Source organism: Adiantum capillus-veneris, chromosome 8 (assembly GCF_014529385.1).
Source record: "Adiantum capillus-veneris isolate H3 chromosome 8, ASM1452938v2, whole genome shotgun sequence".
NCBI lineage: Eukaryota > Viridiplantae > Streptophyta > Polypodiopsida > Polypodiales > Pteridaceae > Adiantum > Adiantum capillus-veneris.
This window is the reverse complement of record NC_140938.1, coordinates 11,966,582-11,983,708: the sequence shown is the minus strand read 5'-3', so window position 1 is coordinate 11,983,708 and position 17,127 is coordinate 11,966,582. Positions and strand designations below refer to the sequence as shown.

Below are 17,127 nucleotides of genomic sequence, written 5' to 3'. Positions count from 1 at the left end.
CGTTTCTTTTTAAATGGTCGTGGTTTTTTAGTTCAACGAGCATACTGGTTAGTCCTCTCCCCTTACCTCCCTGAACTCTTAAAACCTGAGAGGAAGCATCTACAATGTGTGCAGCTACCTAGAGGATTTACCATCTCTCTTAGGCTCACTGCTGCCACTTGTGTTGGCTTTGCTGTGCCCTACTTCATTGCAGCTAAAGCAACCATTTTCCTTTTGTACTTTAACATAGCTCTCTTTTTTCTGTAGCTTGGACTCTCGTTTCTTTTTAAATGGTCGTGGCTTTTTAGTTCAACGAGCATACTGGTTAGTCCTCTCCCCTTGCCTCTCACTACAAAAATCCTTTCTTTTAAACATTGACCCCTCTTTCTCTTTTTGCATAGACCTACTTGCCCCATCTTGTGCACCATGGTGCTTGATGTCATCATAGATCTGTGTATATTTGATCCCCTCAGATAAATATTTTGGCTGAAGAGGCTCAACATACACAAGATAGTCATTTGTGAGGCCCCTCTTTGAAGCCCCGCAAATTCTAGAATGCATCGATCCCCTTTAACTTGAGTACTATCTCTCTGTAGTCTAAGAGTTAGGGACTTGTTATGCGCATCAAGCACTTGTCCCATAACTGCCAGTTTTTCTCTTCCCATTGCCTGACAAGAACTCCTTTCAAAAGATTGTTTCGAACTCGACCCAAGTGGTAGGATGAGTAGTCAAACTCATCCACCACTTGTATGCCATGCTTGTCAATAGGAAACTAGCCTCTACGGGTTGCACACAACTAGGTTGATTCCGCAGCGCATGAATATTTGACCACTTCACTTGGAACATGCTCACAGAATCTTTGTTCCTCTATCTTTCCTCACCTCCAAAACTAGGCAATTTAAAATCCTGGTGAGGCTACACTCACTTGTGCCATGGATTCCCTCCTACTCCGAGGAAGAGTAGATGCCACTGAAGCAGATGTTAGTGCGTCTAGACATGTGGAGATGCTTTGCAGCATTGTGACTACATCATTCTATACTTTTTCTAAGCTGGTCACCCTAGAGAGCTTCGTCTCCGTAAGGATATCAACAGGATTATCCAGGTCAAAGTTCTCATCATCATCATTCAAGGGTTCCTCATCATCCCCTTCGGTGAGTCGGTCTCCATAAACTCTTGCTCATCGTCCAAAAGTGGGTCAATAGGGTCAACGGCCTCTATGGTTGTGCCGGGTCCAAAGCCAAGGTCTACAGCCATGGAAGGCGTTGGCATATCACCTGAAGTGGCCGATGAACATGCTCTGGAGTGGGAAAGTACTTGGTGTCTATGATGGCGAGATAGTTTGGCCGGGGTTTAGCCCACAATTGTAGACAACAAGCCTGAAAACCCTAGAGAGCTAGAAGGTGGTGGGGACACACTACAAAGTGCAGACTTTTTATTTTTTAATGTTTTGCAAATAGATGCACTAAACTCAGAAACAATGAAGATCTGCACAAAAACGCTAAAAAATGAGCAAGATTTGGACTAGTAACCCCCCTCAACATAGACGTCAGTGGCGTAAAATCGATGGATCACAAGATCGAAGAAGCTAAAAAATGGTGGAATCGATGAAGTTCAAGGCCAAATCCAATGTAGCCAAACCACTATGGGTAGCTCGTAGTTGAATTCGATATGCTGCACTCAATTGGCTCTTTATCTCCCCATGCACGTGACCCTCTAGTCGTGCATGAAGACCCTCTTAAAAGGCTTACTTCTTAAGCCTCGAATTTATACTTGAAAAAAAAAGCTCTTTAATCTTTGTGCAATACTTTGTAATCTCTTTTTGCTATCTGTTATAGTTGAGCACAAAAAGAGGGACATATGCTTCACATGCCTTGGCTGTAATGTGGAAGAGTGCCGAAAGGTGTGACACCCCCCCCCCCAATTTTTTGTGAGCACTCGGCAAGGAGGAGGCGGCATCATCAGGGGTGCTACAAGTTGCGGGACAACGGCATGCGATGGAGGCATTGGGGTGTGGAGCGACAGTTGTGGCAATAGCCAACTTGAGAAGTTCTACATGCATTCGAAGTGAGCTAGCAGTGATGTGCAACCACACAAGGTGACTGTTCCAGTAGGCGAAATGGTACTGAATGCGAGATGGCCTCAGTGGGCGTTGCAACACAGGTGTAGGTGGTTATGGCGTAGGTGCACACAATGGCGGTAGCGTTGGTGGCGGCGGACAACAATGGTCGGCGGCGCTCTGGTGGAGGTTGTCAATGCTACAACCAAAAAGGAAAGAATGGGAGCCTACAATAGTAGAGCTTGGACACCTAACAACACCAATGGAAAGTCGTACGGTAGTGCGCAAATGAGTGCATAGGCGGCAACAGCGGGAGGAGGCAGCCAACACTGACAACAACGGGGTAGCAAGTTTTCGGCGCACAACAGTTGAGAGAGAGAGAGAGAGAGAGAGAGAGAGAGAGAGAGAGAGAGAGAGAGAGAGAGAGAGAGAGAGAGAGAGAGAGAGAGAGAGAGAGAGAGAGAGAGAGAGAGAGAGAGAGAGAGAGAGAGAGAGAGAGAGAGAGCATTGGATAGCAATCTACGAGCTTGCTCCCTGTAGCTATGGTGCAAGCCCCAAACTTGTCTTCAACTTCCTCGTTGAACCAAAGATTCACCTTATCCTTTTTTTGCCCAATCATTCAGCCAATGGTTGAAAATTAATTGATGTGTGGACCGTTCCCACCAAATCTTCACCAGGCTGTGATACCAATGTTGCATTCTTGTAATGCCGCTATTAGAAACTACCAAAGAGACGGTCAGGTCTACTGCGCACCACCCAACCTTGAGAAGAATGAGACTTGCCCCTCACTCTTGGACCATTGACATGGGGGCATGAGTACTGGCGAGTGACATGGAGGTATCATGTGACTAACTTAAGAAAACAATAAAGGGGTGATTGTTGCAATTGATGTGTTACACCCAAGGTGATCCTCTAAGAGGCTGGATGTCTAAACTCATGAGTTGGTGTTGATTACTACCATTGATAGGTATGTGGAATCCTTTCAAGGCTCGGCTCATGGAGGCAATTGAAGTAGTTTCTTTTTGCTAGGGTGAGAGAGACAATGTACTGACTTACTTCCATGATCACTCATCAAAAGCTCCCTATATCATGTGCGTTCAAAAGATTATTAACAAAACTCATGCACATATTATATTTACACTTTGGACCTATTCAAATCCCCCCCCTTCCTCCCTCCCTCCCTCCCTCCCTCGTGTATACATAAAAGTATACATTTTGGACTATTAAAAATACTATAAGGTTAACTCATGTGATATGATGCACATGTCGAAAAGTGAACGCCCCAAGACTTCCAACAAAGTGAGATTCTTCTTGTCAATAGGGAAGCTAGTCGGATGGTTGGCCCAAAGATCCCTTAAGAGTTCGGGGCTCCACTACACTAGTAATAGATACACTATTGTACATGTGAGATTCTCATTATGTTCAACTACTTTATTTTCATTAGGATTGTACCAAAAGATTGCATGACTCATGTAGGGGGTCATCATCTCTTGGTACTTGTGCTATACACGCGCGCGCGTGCACACACACACACACACACTCTCTCTCTCCCTCCCTCTCTCTCTCTCTCTCTCTTTATTTGTCTCTCTCATCCTACTTGTGCTATACATGCTGACACACACTCTCTCTCTATCTTTACTCAAGGATAGCACTAGATGTTGGGTATTCTTGAGTCGGTCCACTCGCAAGGCTAGCAACGTAGCTAGTTTTGAATGGGTGTAGATATCCTCCTCTAGTAGCTATAGTTGGTAAAGCTACCAAATTGACTATCGACAATCACCACCTCTAGTTGGAGCCTGATGAGGAGTTGTCCGTGATAATAGAGAGCATCTATTTACTAAAGGAATGCACGGGATTCACTCAACCAAAGGAGCTACATCCATATATGGACGATTCTTGTACATGCTTGTAGAGGAAGCATAGAAGAGAGTGTGGCATAGTGTAAAAGCTATGAGCTACTAGATTTGAGTGGCACTAGGGAGGCAACTCACTCATGTATGTATGCATTGTAAGTTTCACCTATGTGATTGAGTTTGTGACTTATGAAAAAGGAGGCCCATATAATTTACTGGCTGCCCTCTTATGCCAGCAGAAGGCTAGTGAGGAAAACTAGAGTGCTTCGTTAGCGTGTATAAGCGGAAGTGGATAACAAAATACAGGTACAAGCCTTCAAGGCGATTTCAATTAGAGAGAGCAAGCACTGAACAAGAGTATAGATCCGTAAAGAAGATTGTCGAAATGAAAGGTGAGTGAGAGAGAGAGAGAGAGAGAGAGAGAGAGAGAGAGAGAGAGAGAGATAGAGAGCACTTATTATTTGTTTTGCACAAACTTTCTTACGCCAAGTGAGTATAAGTGACTGAAACGATTTGATGAAAATAGTATGCCAAAAAATTGAAGAATTATGAACGGAACATTGTATGTAGCATACAATGATTTCTTTACAATGAAATGGACAAATCTTCTGTGGAGAAGAGGAGGAGAACTATATCGGTAAGATGCTCTTCAGAGTGGCGCGTGTGGGGAACTCGTTGACAGAGAAATAGCGCGAAACGAATTGTTTAGCTGAGTGAAGGTGGTTGGGGACTACGTTAGAGTAATTTAATTCTATAGTCTCGAGTAGGCCGAGCACGTCTGCAATCTGCACGAACAACATACAATGGTGTTTTGTGGAGCAACTAGCCAGCACGGCGATGTCGATGGTGATTTGTCGACTGAGTGTATCCCAAGTGATGTAATGTGGATGCCATGGGGTAGGTGGTTGAACTGGCCATGGAATGAACTCGCTCCGTTTATGCATGTAGTGTTTGAGCACCCGCTCTTGCAAATGTGGGTAAAGACAGTATTGGAACTTGTACATTGCAGTCTCAAATTTTGGCTGCTGCTCAATCAGATCAGCTGGAATTGGCCTACCCATTCTAAATTGAAAAGAAAAGGCATTTAAATCAAAACAGTTGATAAGTTGTCATGTCTGCCATAGTTTGAATGGAAACAGAAAGACATTGTTGTAGGCGATGATCAAAATTATGTGACAAAGACAGTGAACAAAACAATGAAATAAAGACGGCAGAAGTTTACAGCTATACCTTCGTGTTTTTTTTCAAAAAATAATATTTTCTCAACCTTGGTGGATGTCCAGAACAAACGTTATAACCTAATGCAGTTGTTGTCTTGTGTTGTTTAATATAGAAAAATTCTAAGTTTCTAGCTTTATGAATATTGGTACTGGTTGCTAAAGTGGTAATTTCAAAATTTTCCTCGAAAGGAATGTGTGTCTGAATGTCCGCTTGCATTCTCTTCGAAGGATTGCGCTTGTGCTGGCCAATGCGTTTATGGATGTTATTCGTGACTCCGATATATCTTCTATCGTTCTTCGTGCAGCGTATACTGTAGACTATGTATTCTTCCCGCGACACTGCTTTTTCTGGGGTGGAAGGCCGATGCTTGTCTCTGGTTTTTGATGAGTGTCTAAATCTGTAGTACATCCAGATTGGTTAGGTCAATAAAAAAATGACATTGCTGCGGAGAAGTGAATAGAAGCTAGTGATACTTGTTATCCATACTTGCCTTGGTCTGTTGCAACTGGCTTGTATGGGGAGGCTGGTTGTCCATAATTTATTGCCTTGTGTTCGCTGTAGTGCCATGCTACCTTCTGGATTGTGATAGGTGGATTAGTTGCGTCGTGCGTGTGGTTTGCCGAAGTCATGAAATTTGTCAAGATACCGGCACATTTTTCTTGAGTGGCTTTTGAAAGTTCAACCAAGTCAATGTTGTAACCAAACCGCAGCTGCTCCATCACGTACAATGTAATTCCTTCAGTTTTTGTGTCGAGGAGTTGTTGTGCTTCAACATTACGCAACATACTCTCATCATCCTCGTACTAGATATCAAGCTCTTCAAGTATTTGCTTCATGAGACCTACAGGATGCATGAGCAAGCTTGTTAGCACTACACATAGAAGGCATTATATTTTCCTTTTCTAATAGTACCTGTTGTCATCCTTTCTGTGTTTGGTGTGGCCATTGTTTGGTCTAGAGCTTTATATCTTGCGTCGCACTTGTTCATGAAGTTGCGACGTTCTTGAAAAGTATGGAACCCCTCAATATACGCATGGGGTTTCTTGCTTGCTGAGTTTGCCAATCTCATCTGCTTAGTCGTGAGGTAAAATCTCTTAGGTTGTATCGTTGGTTGTGTTTCCTTTGCGTTGTTCGTATATTGCTTGAAGAGCTGCACAGTAAAATGAGTGATTGATTTGCATGTGTACACACAGGCAGATGCAAGATCAAAGAAGCGTGCAAAATGTACCGTGTTGTGATCCATTGTTTGATTTAGTTTCCTGCGCGTAAAAAAAAATATTTTGATGACCTCTTGCAGTATTTCTGAAGCATAAGATCTGACAAACGTTTAAACAAAAATGAATGAAGTGAAAAAGGGAAGAGCAGTAAATTTACAAAAGGTGGATCAGAGTGAGCAGGGGTGATAGGGAAGGTGTCTCAGCAATGCAACATATTGAACATGATAAGTCCATAGAAGAGAAGACAAGCAGTTAAACAAAAATTCCTGCTTTATATAGAAGGCAGTTACAAGGCGATTTCATTTGTTTAAAAGAAACAGGAATTGATACTGAAGAGGGCGTAGGAAACATTCCCGGCTAGAAGTTCAAAAATCTAGATGGTGTGAACATCTCTGGCGTAGGTAGCTCTAGTAAATGTAGCCGGGTTCGCTCAGTGACGCGTGATAGCATCACGTATAGAAGGCCAGGGGCGAAAATTTCTTTTGCAATGAGCAAGACGTTGGAGTTGATTGTTGCGCCTTGGGACTTGTGTCCAGTCATAGCGTAGGCGAGAGCTAGTGGGAATGTGGATTTATGGTACCAGTGCCCATTGAATGTCCGTCTGCTATGCTTTGACCGCCGAAGTGTAGGTTCTTGTTTGGATGTGTCGAGTGTGACTTTGATTGCTTTGATGCCTCCTTCTTCATCTTGGAGGATTTCGTCTACGCGACAAAGTGATCCATTGGCTGCTCCAATTGTTCAATCTATGTTCTCTGTTATCAACGCCTTTGCTCCTTCTGCTATTCTGTCAATTGCGTGGAAGTCGGGATCTTCAAGCCATGCTTGGAGCTCAGGGACGTTGTGTGCGTTTGTCTTGAGGCTGATTTGGATGATGTGACTATGCTGATGGAAGCGTTCCAAGAGAAGGTTATTATAATATCGAGCGTCACTCTTGTGTGTGCAAATGATTGCCATATTCCTATCCATGTGTTGATCTATTTGATCCTGCGTTATGATGCGGTCACCGAGCGCATCGTGGATCTCTTTCTTTGTGGGGAGCCTGACTCTTATTGTATTGAGGAACTCTATGAAAGAGATATCTTTTGCATGGCGCACTGAGCAAGACATAATGTACGTAGTAGCAGTGGACCAATAAGTGGAGCTTGTGATGTGGCATGAGTAGCAATGATCATTTTGATGCCTGCATACCGGCGGCAACTGTGCCAAATCACCGAACAAGAAGAGCTTTTTATCTTTGAATGGGTCTAGCAGTGTGCCGTTGGTGACATTCACAATTTGTCGTACTATGAGATCAAAAGTTTGCTTTGTCAACATAGAAATCTCGTCTATGATAATCGTGTCTGCTTCTTTGATACTGACGTATCTATTATCAGTTTTGGAGATTGACAGGGGATACTGCTGTGTGCGCACCGGTATCTTGAATTGGTAATGGACAGTTGTTGCGATGCTGCTTAACCTTGTGGCCGCTGCACCAGTCGAAGCAGCGAGTGTGGCAGTTTTCCCTTGCATTATGAGTTGGCTTGTGATATATCTTATGAGGAAGCTTTTGCCACTGCCAGGAGTGCCTGTGATCACATGCAGACCACCCTTTGCTGCTGTGAGCTTCTTGTAGATCTCTGCTTGTTCAGATGTCAGTGACGCATTCTGGACATTTTGAAGCTCGTTTAGAAGGGCAGAGATACGAGAAGTCGTGTCCTGTTGCTCGTAGTCTGTTTGCACATCTGGAGATTGAAATGAGGTAGCCTTTGTTGAGGATGTCTTCTGTAGTATCATGTTGTGAAATTGGTGTGTTTGATCTGTCGCGAGCATATTTCGTTGTGTATACTCTGTGATGTACATCTCAAGGTCCTCATCTGTCAGTATCAAATTTCTAAAGTTGCACTCAAGATAGTATGACTTGGACGTGTTCTCCGGTGAGAGGAGCTAGGATTCGTTTCTGAAGTTGATACTCTTTAGTAGCACGTTGTAAAAGAAAGCCTTTGGATGATGCCCTGGGTGGAAGTCTGTGAAACGGACCAGTCGGTGTTGCCGCTCTAGCGATTGCCGTAGGTGTTCGCCTCCGAAATACTTTTTTTTTTCTTTTTTTCCCTTCGTCACTGTGTAATTCTTGTGGAAGTCGTAGAACGTAAGATTCTCCATACTTTGTGGTCGTGTGCAGTACAGATTGACAGGGTGCAGCACGACATCATTGTTGTGAGAAATGATTCGTTGTCGTAGTGCCAGGGGTGATGAGTCGACGTATTGGACGGTGTCACTCTTTGAAATGATTGGGATTTGCAAACAATTTAATGCCACTTCTGTTGCTGAGATAGGCTTCGACAGTAAAGAGGCTGAGATCAGCTTCAATTTCACAGTGTCAAGGCCACCTAGACCTAAGCGCTCTGCATCTTCTGAGCGGATGTTGAGATGGCCCATTGGTTCAGTTTTGCGTGCATACTTCAGGAGGTAATAGGACAATGATGAATTGGTGACCCGCTGTATATTCATATGTGCACCCCATAGCTGAAGCAGTGTAGGGTGGTACGGTACGACATTTCTGTCTTCATGCCGGGGCCTGAAGTATTGCCATCTATGATTTTGTTGGTTGAAGACTGGGTTTGGATTTGGCTGTGCATGAAATGGAAAACCGTGTTTACATACTCCATCTCTTTGACCGTGGTAACAACTTGTACGGCACTTGTGAAGTTGTTTCCTGAGCACTAGTTGTCGGAGGCGGCTCACTTCTGGCAAAACCACAATGCTGGTTTCTGGCGGGATGTATGCAGTTATCTCAGCAGATAGTTGCTCTTTGTCTTCTTCATGCATCCACAATATGACATGAGCATGCAGTGATCCTCTATTTTGGACCTCATATCTAACCAAGTGGTGTTGCACACGGCCCAACACACCTTTCGCAAGTATATATTTGGACATAAGCATTTGGAATTTAGTGTGGAAGGTGAGGGCGCATTCGATCGGGCAGTCTGTCCAAGTGAAGGAGGCGCTCAAATGACGTGCAATTAGCTCGATCGTGTCAATCTCAGGCCATCTTGTGTCTGTGACCTCATCGGCAGTGAAAGTCAAGAAGAAATCAAGCATTCCCCATTCGTCTACCATTGCTATCAAGTCCTTTAGGTTCTTGCGGTGCCACGAGCAGGAGCGTGGCATGCTAGAAGGGGTACTGTATCGAAGCACATGTCTCACAGTGTCCTCATCAGTTGCTGTACGATTGGCCTTCTTGTAGTTGTCAATGTCCCTTTGCAACAAGCTTGTGTGTGTATTGTTAGCCAACATAAGAGCCTGCTTTACTTGGTACATTATGAGAAGGTATGGCTTGTACAGGGTGTAAACGGAGAACAAAGTCGATGCACGTACCTTTACATATATACTGAAGTTGATTTTACCATCATATTGGCCTTTCCCGAAAGGAAACAGGAATGGAAACACTGCCGTCTCTATTGTGATGTCCTTCACAGAGCTTGCTGCGGCAGGCATGCCGTTGGGCTTGAAAGTAACTGTTCTCTCAAGCAATTGTTGACGACCACGGAGCTGCAGAGAAGCAAATTCGTAAGTATCGCTAGCGGTGAATGCTCTTCTCCTGGCTGGTTCAACGATGTTTTCGATGATACCAAACATCAAACTCGTGTCAAGATGCCCCATTAGTGCAAACGGTGCGTTGTCTTGTTGGTGCTGAATGATCTTGCTCACACTATCTTGACTTAGTATGCAGAGGCCAAGCTTCTTATTCGGTCGTTCAGCCATCGACATGTACTTCTGTAGTACGAAGTTGTTCTCAAGATTGAATGCAAGTATGTCTGCCACTTGTGATGTAGCTAGGTCTTGCTCTGTGAAGGTTGTTCTATGCTCTTTACTCCATGATAGCAGAGGGTTATCTAATATTGAACGTCTGTCTAGTGTACCACGTGCTATTGTTGTCACTGTTGAGATGGCGTTGATAGATATGTCAATGACGCTCAGTAGCTGTATGTGAAGTTGATTCCCGTTCAGTATTCTTCTTGTGTAGTCTGGAAGTAACGGCACACAATATCTGCGACGTGCACTTGAGTTCTCACAAGCGGAGCACTGCACCCATTGTGTTTCTATTTGTGTAGCCTCTAAGCTGGATACGAGTAGACTACTAGCAAACATTGCAACCGATGTCTCATCTGGAGCTTGAGTACAATGAAAAGAGGCACTTCTTTGGATGAAAACTACACCACAAACAAAGCATATGCTTAAAGGTCTGAATGTCGTTGCTATTTTTGAACTCCATCGGTGTACTAAATTGACGATATCAATCCATGATTGTGAGCATGGTAGAAATCTAGCCTTCTTCTTCATTGAAGTGCGATGTCTCGCTTTCGATCTGCTGAGGTGTATCCTACGCTTTCAGTGATGGTCCATTGACGGCTTCAGTCGGACTCAATAGTCGGACTCAATCTTAATGGTTCAATGCGATCAGAACCTTGTGATATTTAGTTACTAGTCACGGCTAAGCAACAGATAGTTCAAGCGTTTGAAACAACTATGTACCTGGTGCTGGATTGCGCTCTTGTGGGGTTTCGGACTGAGAAGAGGCAAGCGGTAGCTGAGTTCTTGAATGTCCCTTGCAAAGAATAAGTACGAAGTGTTAGAAAAGTAATAGCACAATGTTTAAGGTTCTGAGAGTAATCTCATTATTTGTATGTGTTCTTTATCTCTTATGTTATAGAAAAAAAAGAAAACGTGTTGGTGTCCCTGCACGGGGGAGTTTGCACAGTCCTCCCCAATTTTTATAATACGAGGGAACGTGCCATTCCCACGGCAGCATGCAATTTTCGGTGTGTTCCTTTTTACTGTGTCCTTAGCGTTCAAGATTAAAATGTGGCACTTTGTACTCACCGCACGTTGGAATATGTCGCCGTTGCAAATGTAGAGGAGTTGCGTCCAAGTTTCTCTTGATCTGTCTGCAATGAAACATGGTAGAGTTAGGCCATAATTAGTTGCGCCTGCAGAAATGAGTTGAAGGTGGACATACACACATAGCTTCTATAATTGCTAGTGAGACCCCTTTATCCTCAACATGGACACCCCCTACCCGTGCATAATAACTCTACTCTCCTAGACGTTGCACAAGGTGGACGTGGTCTCAAAACATCAAATTAGTTATCCATGCAGGATGCACTAGCAAGTAATGAAGATCTAAAGGACAATTGGCAGCATTGTGAAATGAGGAATCACCAACCAAACAATTAGAGTTGATAAGAGGGATTTGGTAGAAGTGTTGTGCGCTGTGACTAGCCTTGGTCTGTTAAAGCCATCTATGTACTCCATGGCCCTCAAGGTCCTCCAAATACTCTTACGGACAACATGCAGTATATCGTATTGCCCCAACGCTACTACCACACCTTGCATCATCGCCACAAACCCTGGAGCATTGAGTTTTAGGGTACCATGGCTCTGTCTAGTGGGTATAGTGGGCGAAGGTGGGCTCGGCAAAGAGACGGTCTTGTCTCACATTTTAGAAGAGATGCAACAATCGCAATGTGCATTGAATCATGTGTCACATGTGGAATTTGTGAATGAAAGCCCTCATAGTATGGGGATCAGAGAGACGCAATCATCCCTGTTGTGGAAAATAGGAGGTCAAGCCACATACTTCCAAAGTGTGCTGGCGGGGAAAGGAAAATTGAAAGAAAGGCTGGAAACTCTACAAACATCAGGAGCATCTGTATGCATCGCCATCGACAATGTCTGTAGAGCACAAGACTTGGAAGATCTGCTCCCTGCAAGATTTTCAACTCTTCTGCCATCACTCCATATTTGCATCATAATCACATCATGAGCGACGAGTACAATGGACATGCTGAGTTCTCACTGAGGGGAAATCCTCAGGTTTTGACATTCAAGCACCATATCTGCAGAGCCACGTGCACTCAAAAAAGAGGTGATTCACTTCTGACTGCATCGTATCAATAGAGGTATTTTCCATGTACGTGGCAACGAGATCAGCAAACATCTTGCATTTGATATATGATGATTGCCTCAGACAAACAAATTACCCATAGCTGCTGAGAAAATCGATCTCGCAAATGTATAGCAGCACATTGGGAGTTCATGTTAAGGCCGATCAGAGTCACCCACGAGCATAAGTGAAGTGGTGTGACTTAACTTTCCACATGTGAGCAACAGAGACCAACATTACATCTCAAAAAAGCAACACACATACATAATTTGCAACTTGCATACATATACGTTATTGTATGCATAAAGACTCACAACCATCCGGCCATACCCAAACTTGTAAAAAACGATGACGTCTCGTGATGAATTAGATGTATCCAATGCAAAATTGCTCAAGAGATTTTACAACAGACTTGTAGGCAATCAATTTCGCAACCTTACAGATCCTTACAACCTTACGAAATTATGACTAAAACCAAGAAAAGAGGCCTTAATAGCTAAGCAGTAGATCGATATGCATAGATCTTGCCTACAACGTGGAGGAGTGCGACAGCTGCAATGAAGAAGATGCTCATGCCGAGGACGAAGGTGGGGTTCATCTTGAAGCTAGGGATGTCGTCTGTGTAGAAACGCAGCATGTTGCTGCCGCCGGCGCTTCCATTGCCAAGGACGTGCTGCCGGCACCGCTTCCCCCAACCCTTGTCCTTCGAGCTCCCACGGTTCAAGTAGATGTCTAGGTTCTTGCAGGCTCGACATGAAAGATGCTTCAAGTAGATGTCTAGGTTCTAGCAGGCTCGGCATGAAAGATGCTTCGCGCAAGAAAAGCAACACACATACATACTTTGAAACTTGCATACATATACGTTATTGTATGCACAAAGACTCACAACCATCCGGCCATACCCAAACTTGTCAAAAATGACGGCGTCTCGTGATGAATCAGATGTATCCAATGCAAAATTGCTCAAGAGATTTTACAACAGACTTGTAGGCAGTCAATTTCGCAACCTTACAGATCCTTACAACCTTACAAAATTATGACTAAAACCAAGAAAAGAGGCCTTAATAGCTAAGCAGCAGATCGATATGCATAGATCTTGCCTACAGCGTGGAGGAGTGCGACAGCTGCAATGAAGAAGACGCTCATGCCGAGGACGAAGGTGGGGTTCATCTTGAAGCCAGGGGTGTCGTCTGTGTAGAAACGCAGCATGTTGCTGCCGCTGGCGCTTCCATTGCCAAGGGACGTGCTGCCGGCACCGCTTCCCCCAACCCTTCTCCCTGCGAGCTCCCACGATTCAAGTAGATGTCTAGGTTCTAGTAGATGTCTAGGTTCTAGCAGGTCGGCATGAAAGATGCTTCAAGTAGATGTCTAGGTTCTAGCAGGCTCGGCATGAAAGATGCTTCGCGCAGCCAAGACAAAGTTGGGAGGCAAGTATAGAGAGAGAGAGAGAGAGAGAACCTGAGGCCTTTTCAACCGATTGAACACAACGAATAAAGTGATGAGTAAACAAATGCCATCAGACAAAGCCGGTAGCAAAAAGAACCAGAGACCCATGCTACTCTGTAAAACTGTGGATAAGGGAGAGAGAGAGAGAGAGAGAGAGAGAGAGAGAGAGAGAGAGAGAGAGAGAGAGAGAGAGAACATGAAGCTGAGAGAGAACCTGAGCCTGGCTGTGAACTCTGAAGGCGCCTGCGCACTGTGGAGAGCGTACTCGACGTAACTGCGCACTGTGGAGAGCGTTATTAGCTTTTGAGAACCTGAAGCTGAGAGAGAACCGAACTGTGGAGAGCGTTATTACTTCGTTATTAGCTTTTCACGGCGTAGAGATTTTGTTTTAGCGCTGGAAATAGCTGCCAGCTTCACGACGCAGAGCTTTTGTTTTAGCGCTGGAAATAGCTGCCAGCTTTTGACGGCGCAGCTTTTTTTTAAGCGTTGAAATAGCTGCCACGTGGGTGAATGGGAGGGGAGAGATCTGAAAATCTCCACTAAGCTAACGAAGAAATAAAACACTCCTGCATATAGAGCTGTTTGCTGCTTGTTAGTGAGTCGAACTCCGCACGTTGCCCATGCACCTTCGGCAATTTCATCTAATGCCAAGTTGGCTATGGCGACATCGACAGCGAAGGCTCAGGAGGATCGGCTCAGGCGGTCTCTCAGCCTGGGTTTACGGGCTCCTACCCCGTGAGTATCGTGCTGTTTATGTTTGTGTTTATTTGTGTGTGTGTGTGTGTGAGAGAGAGAGAGAGAGAGAGAGAGAGAGAGAGGGGGGGAGGGGCAGGGGGGATTTATCAACGTCTTCTATAGGCCGAATTCACTATGGTGTACATGTCTCTGTCCTCTTAGTATCCAGCATAACCTGCTACGAAACAGAATAGACTGACATGGGGTGTGTGTATATGTACGTTAGGGATGAGGAGGATGGAGCTCTAACTTCAATGGATGTGGAACCATATGCACAGGGGAGTACCACCAATGCCCATGATATGCAAAGGGCTAGCTAGTTCCATCAAGTACCAAACCGGGGATGTACTATGTAGTATGGCATGGATAGGTGGGTAGAGAGTGAAGTATACCTACAACATAGTAGCAGGGTCCAAGAAGGCCCGCTCTATCTCCCTCTTTTTGGTCTAGTCATATTGTAGTCAGATCTTGGGGATGGCTGTATGACGTACTCTCTGGGCTGGTATCTTGGTGTTGTGGGGTGTCTATAGGCTCGAACAATCTCTACTTGCTATAGTGTGACCCCTTTGAGTGTTCGTGGGTGGAACTAGGGCAGCTCTTTGAAAGAAGACTGTGAGCTGTGTGTGGGTGATTGGAGGAGGGTCTCTCTATGTCTTTCAATCTCTAATAAGAAGCAACCCAATTGTCTACTGTCTCTCAACTCCATGAGTGTGGGCTGTCCTCTGAAAAGGATTGCATATTGGCTTCGTATGTTGACATCTGCATACACAGTGCTTGTCGTTCTCCATCCCATCTCCATGCACATTCCCTTTATGCTTCAGTGTGTGTCAATCTGAACCTCAATCTCTAGTATGTGAGATGAGACCCTGAGTTGTCCTATGTTAGGTGCTCATAGCGGGTCCCAACCACCCTCAAGGGCCCCCTTGCTCTGTTGCCAGAGCAAGTACTTGCTTCGATTACTTGCACAAATGCTGATACAATGGCTAAATGTTGAATACTGAGTGCTGATGCAAAATCGCCAGGGCTCATGTGATGCTGTAGGCTGAAAACATTGGTGCTGAATATTGAAACGCTGGGCTGAATAATGAGTACCGAACAAAAAAAGCCTTTAGAATTGATGGTACTAGGTGTTGGATGCTGAAAACACTGATCTACAGGGCTGAATACTGATGGTGATGAGGCTGAAAACCCTGATGGATGGTGACGGAGAAACGCCACAGGGATGGGGTGCTGGTTTATCTGGGTATTTGGTACTAGGTATCGGGCAGTATTGATCTTCTGATGCTCCAAATGGGGATTAAGGGGTTGCTTATATAGGGTTTTAAGCCATTTGTCCTACCTACCTTTTATAAATGTCATGTCTAAGTCGTTTATTAATAAATGACCTAAGTGACTATTCATATGCCTATATGCTCAAGTCACTGTACTGTGCAAGTGAAGGTATGCAACTATGACTTGCTTGATCATGCAGCTCTTTCTAGAGGCTCACGAAATTGCCAGGCTAGATCCTAAGCTATACTAGACTAAGACTGAAGCTAACTTGTAGCAGTAGCTTGGCCATGAGGCTTAGTGCAATGCGCACGTGACATCCTATCACTACTCTAGCATAATGTGGCATATATGTGCCCATGTATTGTGGGCTGGATGAAGCCATCCTCTAGAATAGTCACAAAGTGCTCTCTACAATACTGCATCTTTGATAGAAAAGGGTGTCTAGGTGTAATCCATGTCTCTCAAATATATAGCTGCTAGAGATCTTGTTTGAGGATTTGGTTGCTCCACTATGTGAGAGGTGTATAAGTGATGAGTTTGGGTCGTATCAAAAAGGTGGGAGCTACACTATATGCAGACCATGTGTGTTGAACCAATGTGTCATCTGTGTTTACCATGATCTACTCTCGATTGCCTCCCAATTGTCTAGATACCTCAAGAGCTCAATATGAAAGTTTGTCTTGCGGTAGACTGCAGCTCCTTTACTCTCTAAATGAAACATTCTGTCTGAAAGAGAGCCTTCACTACCATGGGCGGTATGTCCTGCGCTGCTCTTGATAATGTCATGTGGGTTGACCTGTGGTCTCTCACTTTGCATCCACCATGAAGCTGTAAGTCCAGGTGTCCAAACTACTATCGCATACATTATGGTTGGAGTATTGGAGGTGTCAAAAAGCCATCGATGCCTTTGCACAAGGTTCTTGGAAGAGCGCTACTTTTGGGCTTTTTAGCTGTGTAAAAGCAAGAGGCCAATGGCCTATAAAAGAGAGCCTTGTGCGAGATCCACGTTTTCTTCTTCCTTTAAGTCTAGCTTCCATTTGTACGTTGATGTAGAACCGATTTGCTCGTCAAAATGACAAATGATTGAAGCAAGAACCGTAACCCCTAACTTCCATCTTTCTCTCTTGTAAAAGGGGGAAAAAAAAAGTAGAATCTAGAAGCCCCTTCTTGCTTTGTCTGTTCTTGGAAGGACGGATATGCTTTTAGAAAAGCACACGATTGAAGCTCTAATACCACTATAACGAAAGGGGCACCACGTGCCAATTGAAAGAGAACAGAGTGAACATACTTTTAAAACTTCAAAACAATTGAACAGAAAGAGAGAAAATACACACAAGACACGGAGTGGCGGCGTTCTACTTCCAGACGGCGCTGGCCCAAACTCTGGCATCCCTTTCGGTACTTCTTTATATTGTTTCAACAAAG

The 17,127-nt window shown here is 44.4% G+C and overlaps 2 protein-coding genes across 2 annotated transcripts in view; one reads left to right on the top strand and one right to left on the bottom strand.

The window, feature by feature from the left end:
• Positions 1–6,039: 6,039 nt before the first annotated feature.
• On the bottom strand, positions 6,040–12,149 carry LOC147451677 (uncharacterized). The gene is made up of 5 exons (XM_086518799.1): positions 12,003–12,149; positions 11,187–11,251; positions 10,839–10,911; positions 6,338–6,368; positions 6,040–6,259 (listed from the first exon to the last, which is right to left on the bottom strand). Exons 1-5 carry the CDS (start codon positions 12,147–12,149, stop codon positions 6,204–6,206), a joined length of 372 nt encoding a protein of 123 aa, XP_086374925.1. The 3' UTR covers positions 6,040–6,203.
• A 2,097-nt stretch (positions 12,150–14,246) lies between these two features.
• Positions 14,247–17,127, top strand: part of LOC147451676 (BTB/POZ domain-containing protein) — a 97,521-nt gene continuing 94,640 nt past the window's right edge. The window contains exon 1 of the mRNA XM_086517569.1: positions 14,247–14,430. Coding sequence (XP_086373695.1) covers positions 14,354–14,430 — 77 coding nt within the window. The 5' untranslated portion in view covers positions 14,247–14,353. The remainder of the gene's footprint in view (positions 14,431–17,127) is intronic.

Bases quoted from the DNA above. Each gene is read 5' to 3' on its own strand.
- LOC147451677 (XM_086518799.1), bottom strand. From the start codon at position 12,149: ATGTCCATTGTACTCGTCGCTCATGATGTGATTATGATGCAAATATGG. The intron at 11,252-12,002 runs GTTTGTAGAGTT...GTTTCATTGCAG, and splicing joins TGCATACAGATGCTCCTGAT to ACAGATCAAGAGAAACTTGG. The intron at 6,260-6,337 runs GTACATTTTGCA...TTTACTGTGCAG, and splicing joins AAACAATGGATCACAACACG to CTCTTCAAGCAATATACGAA.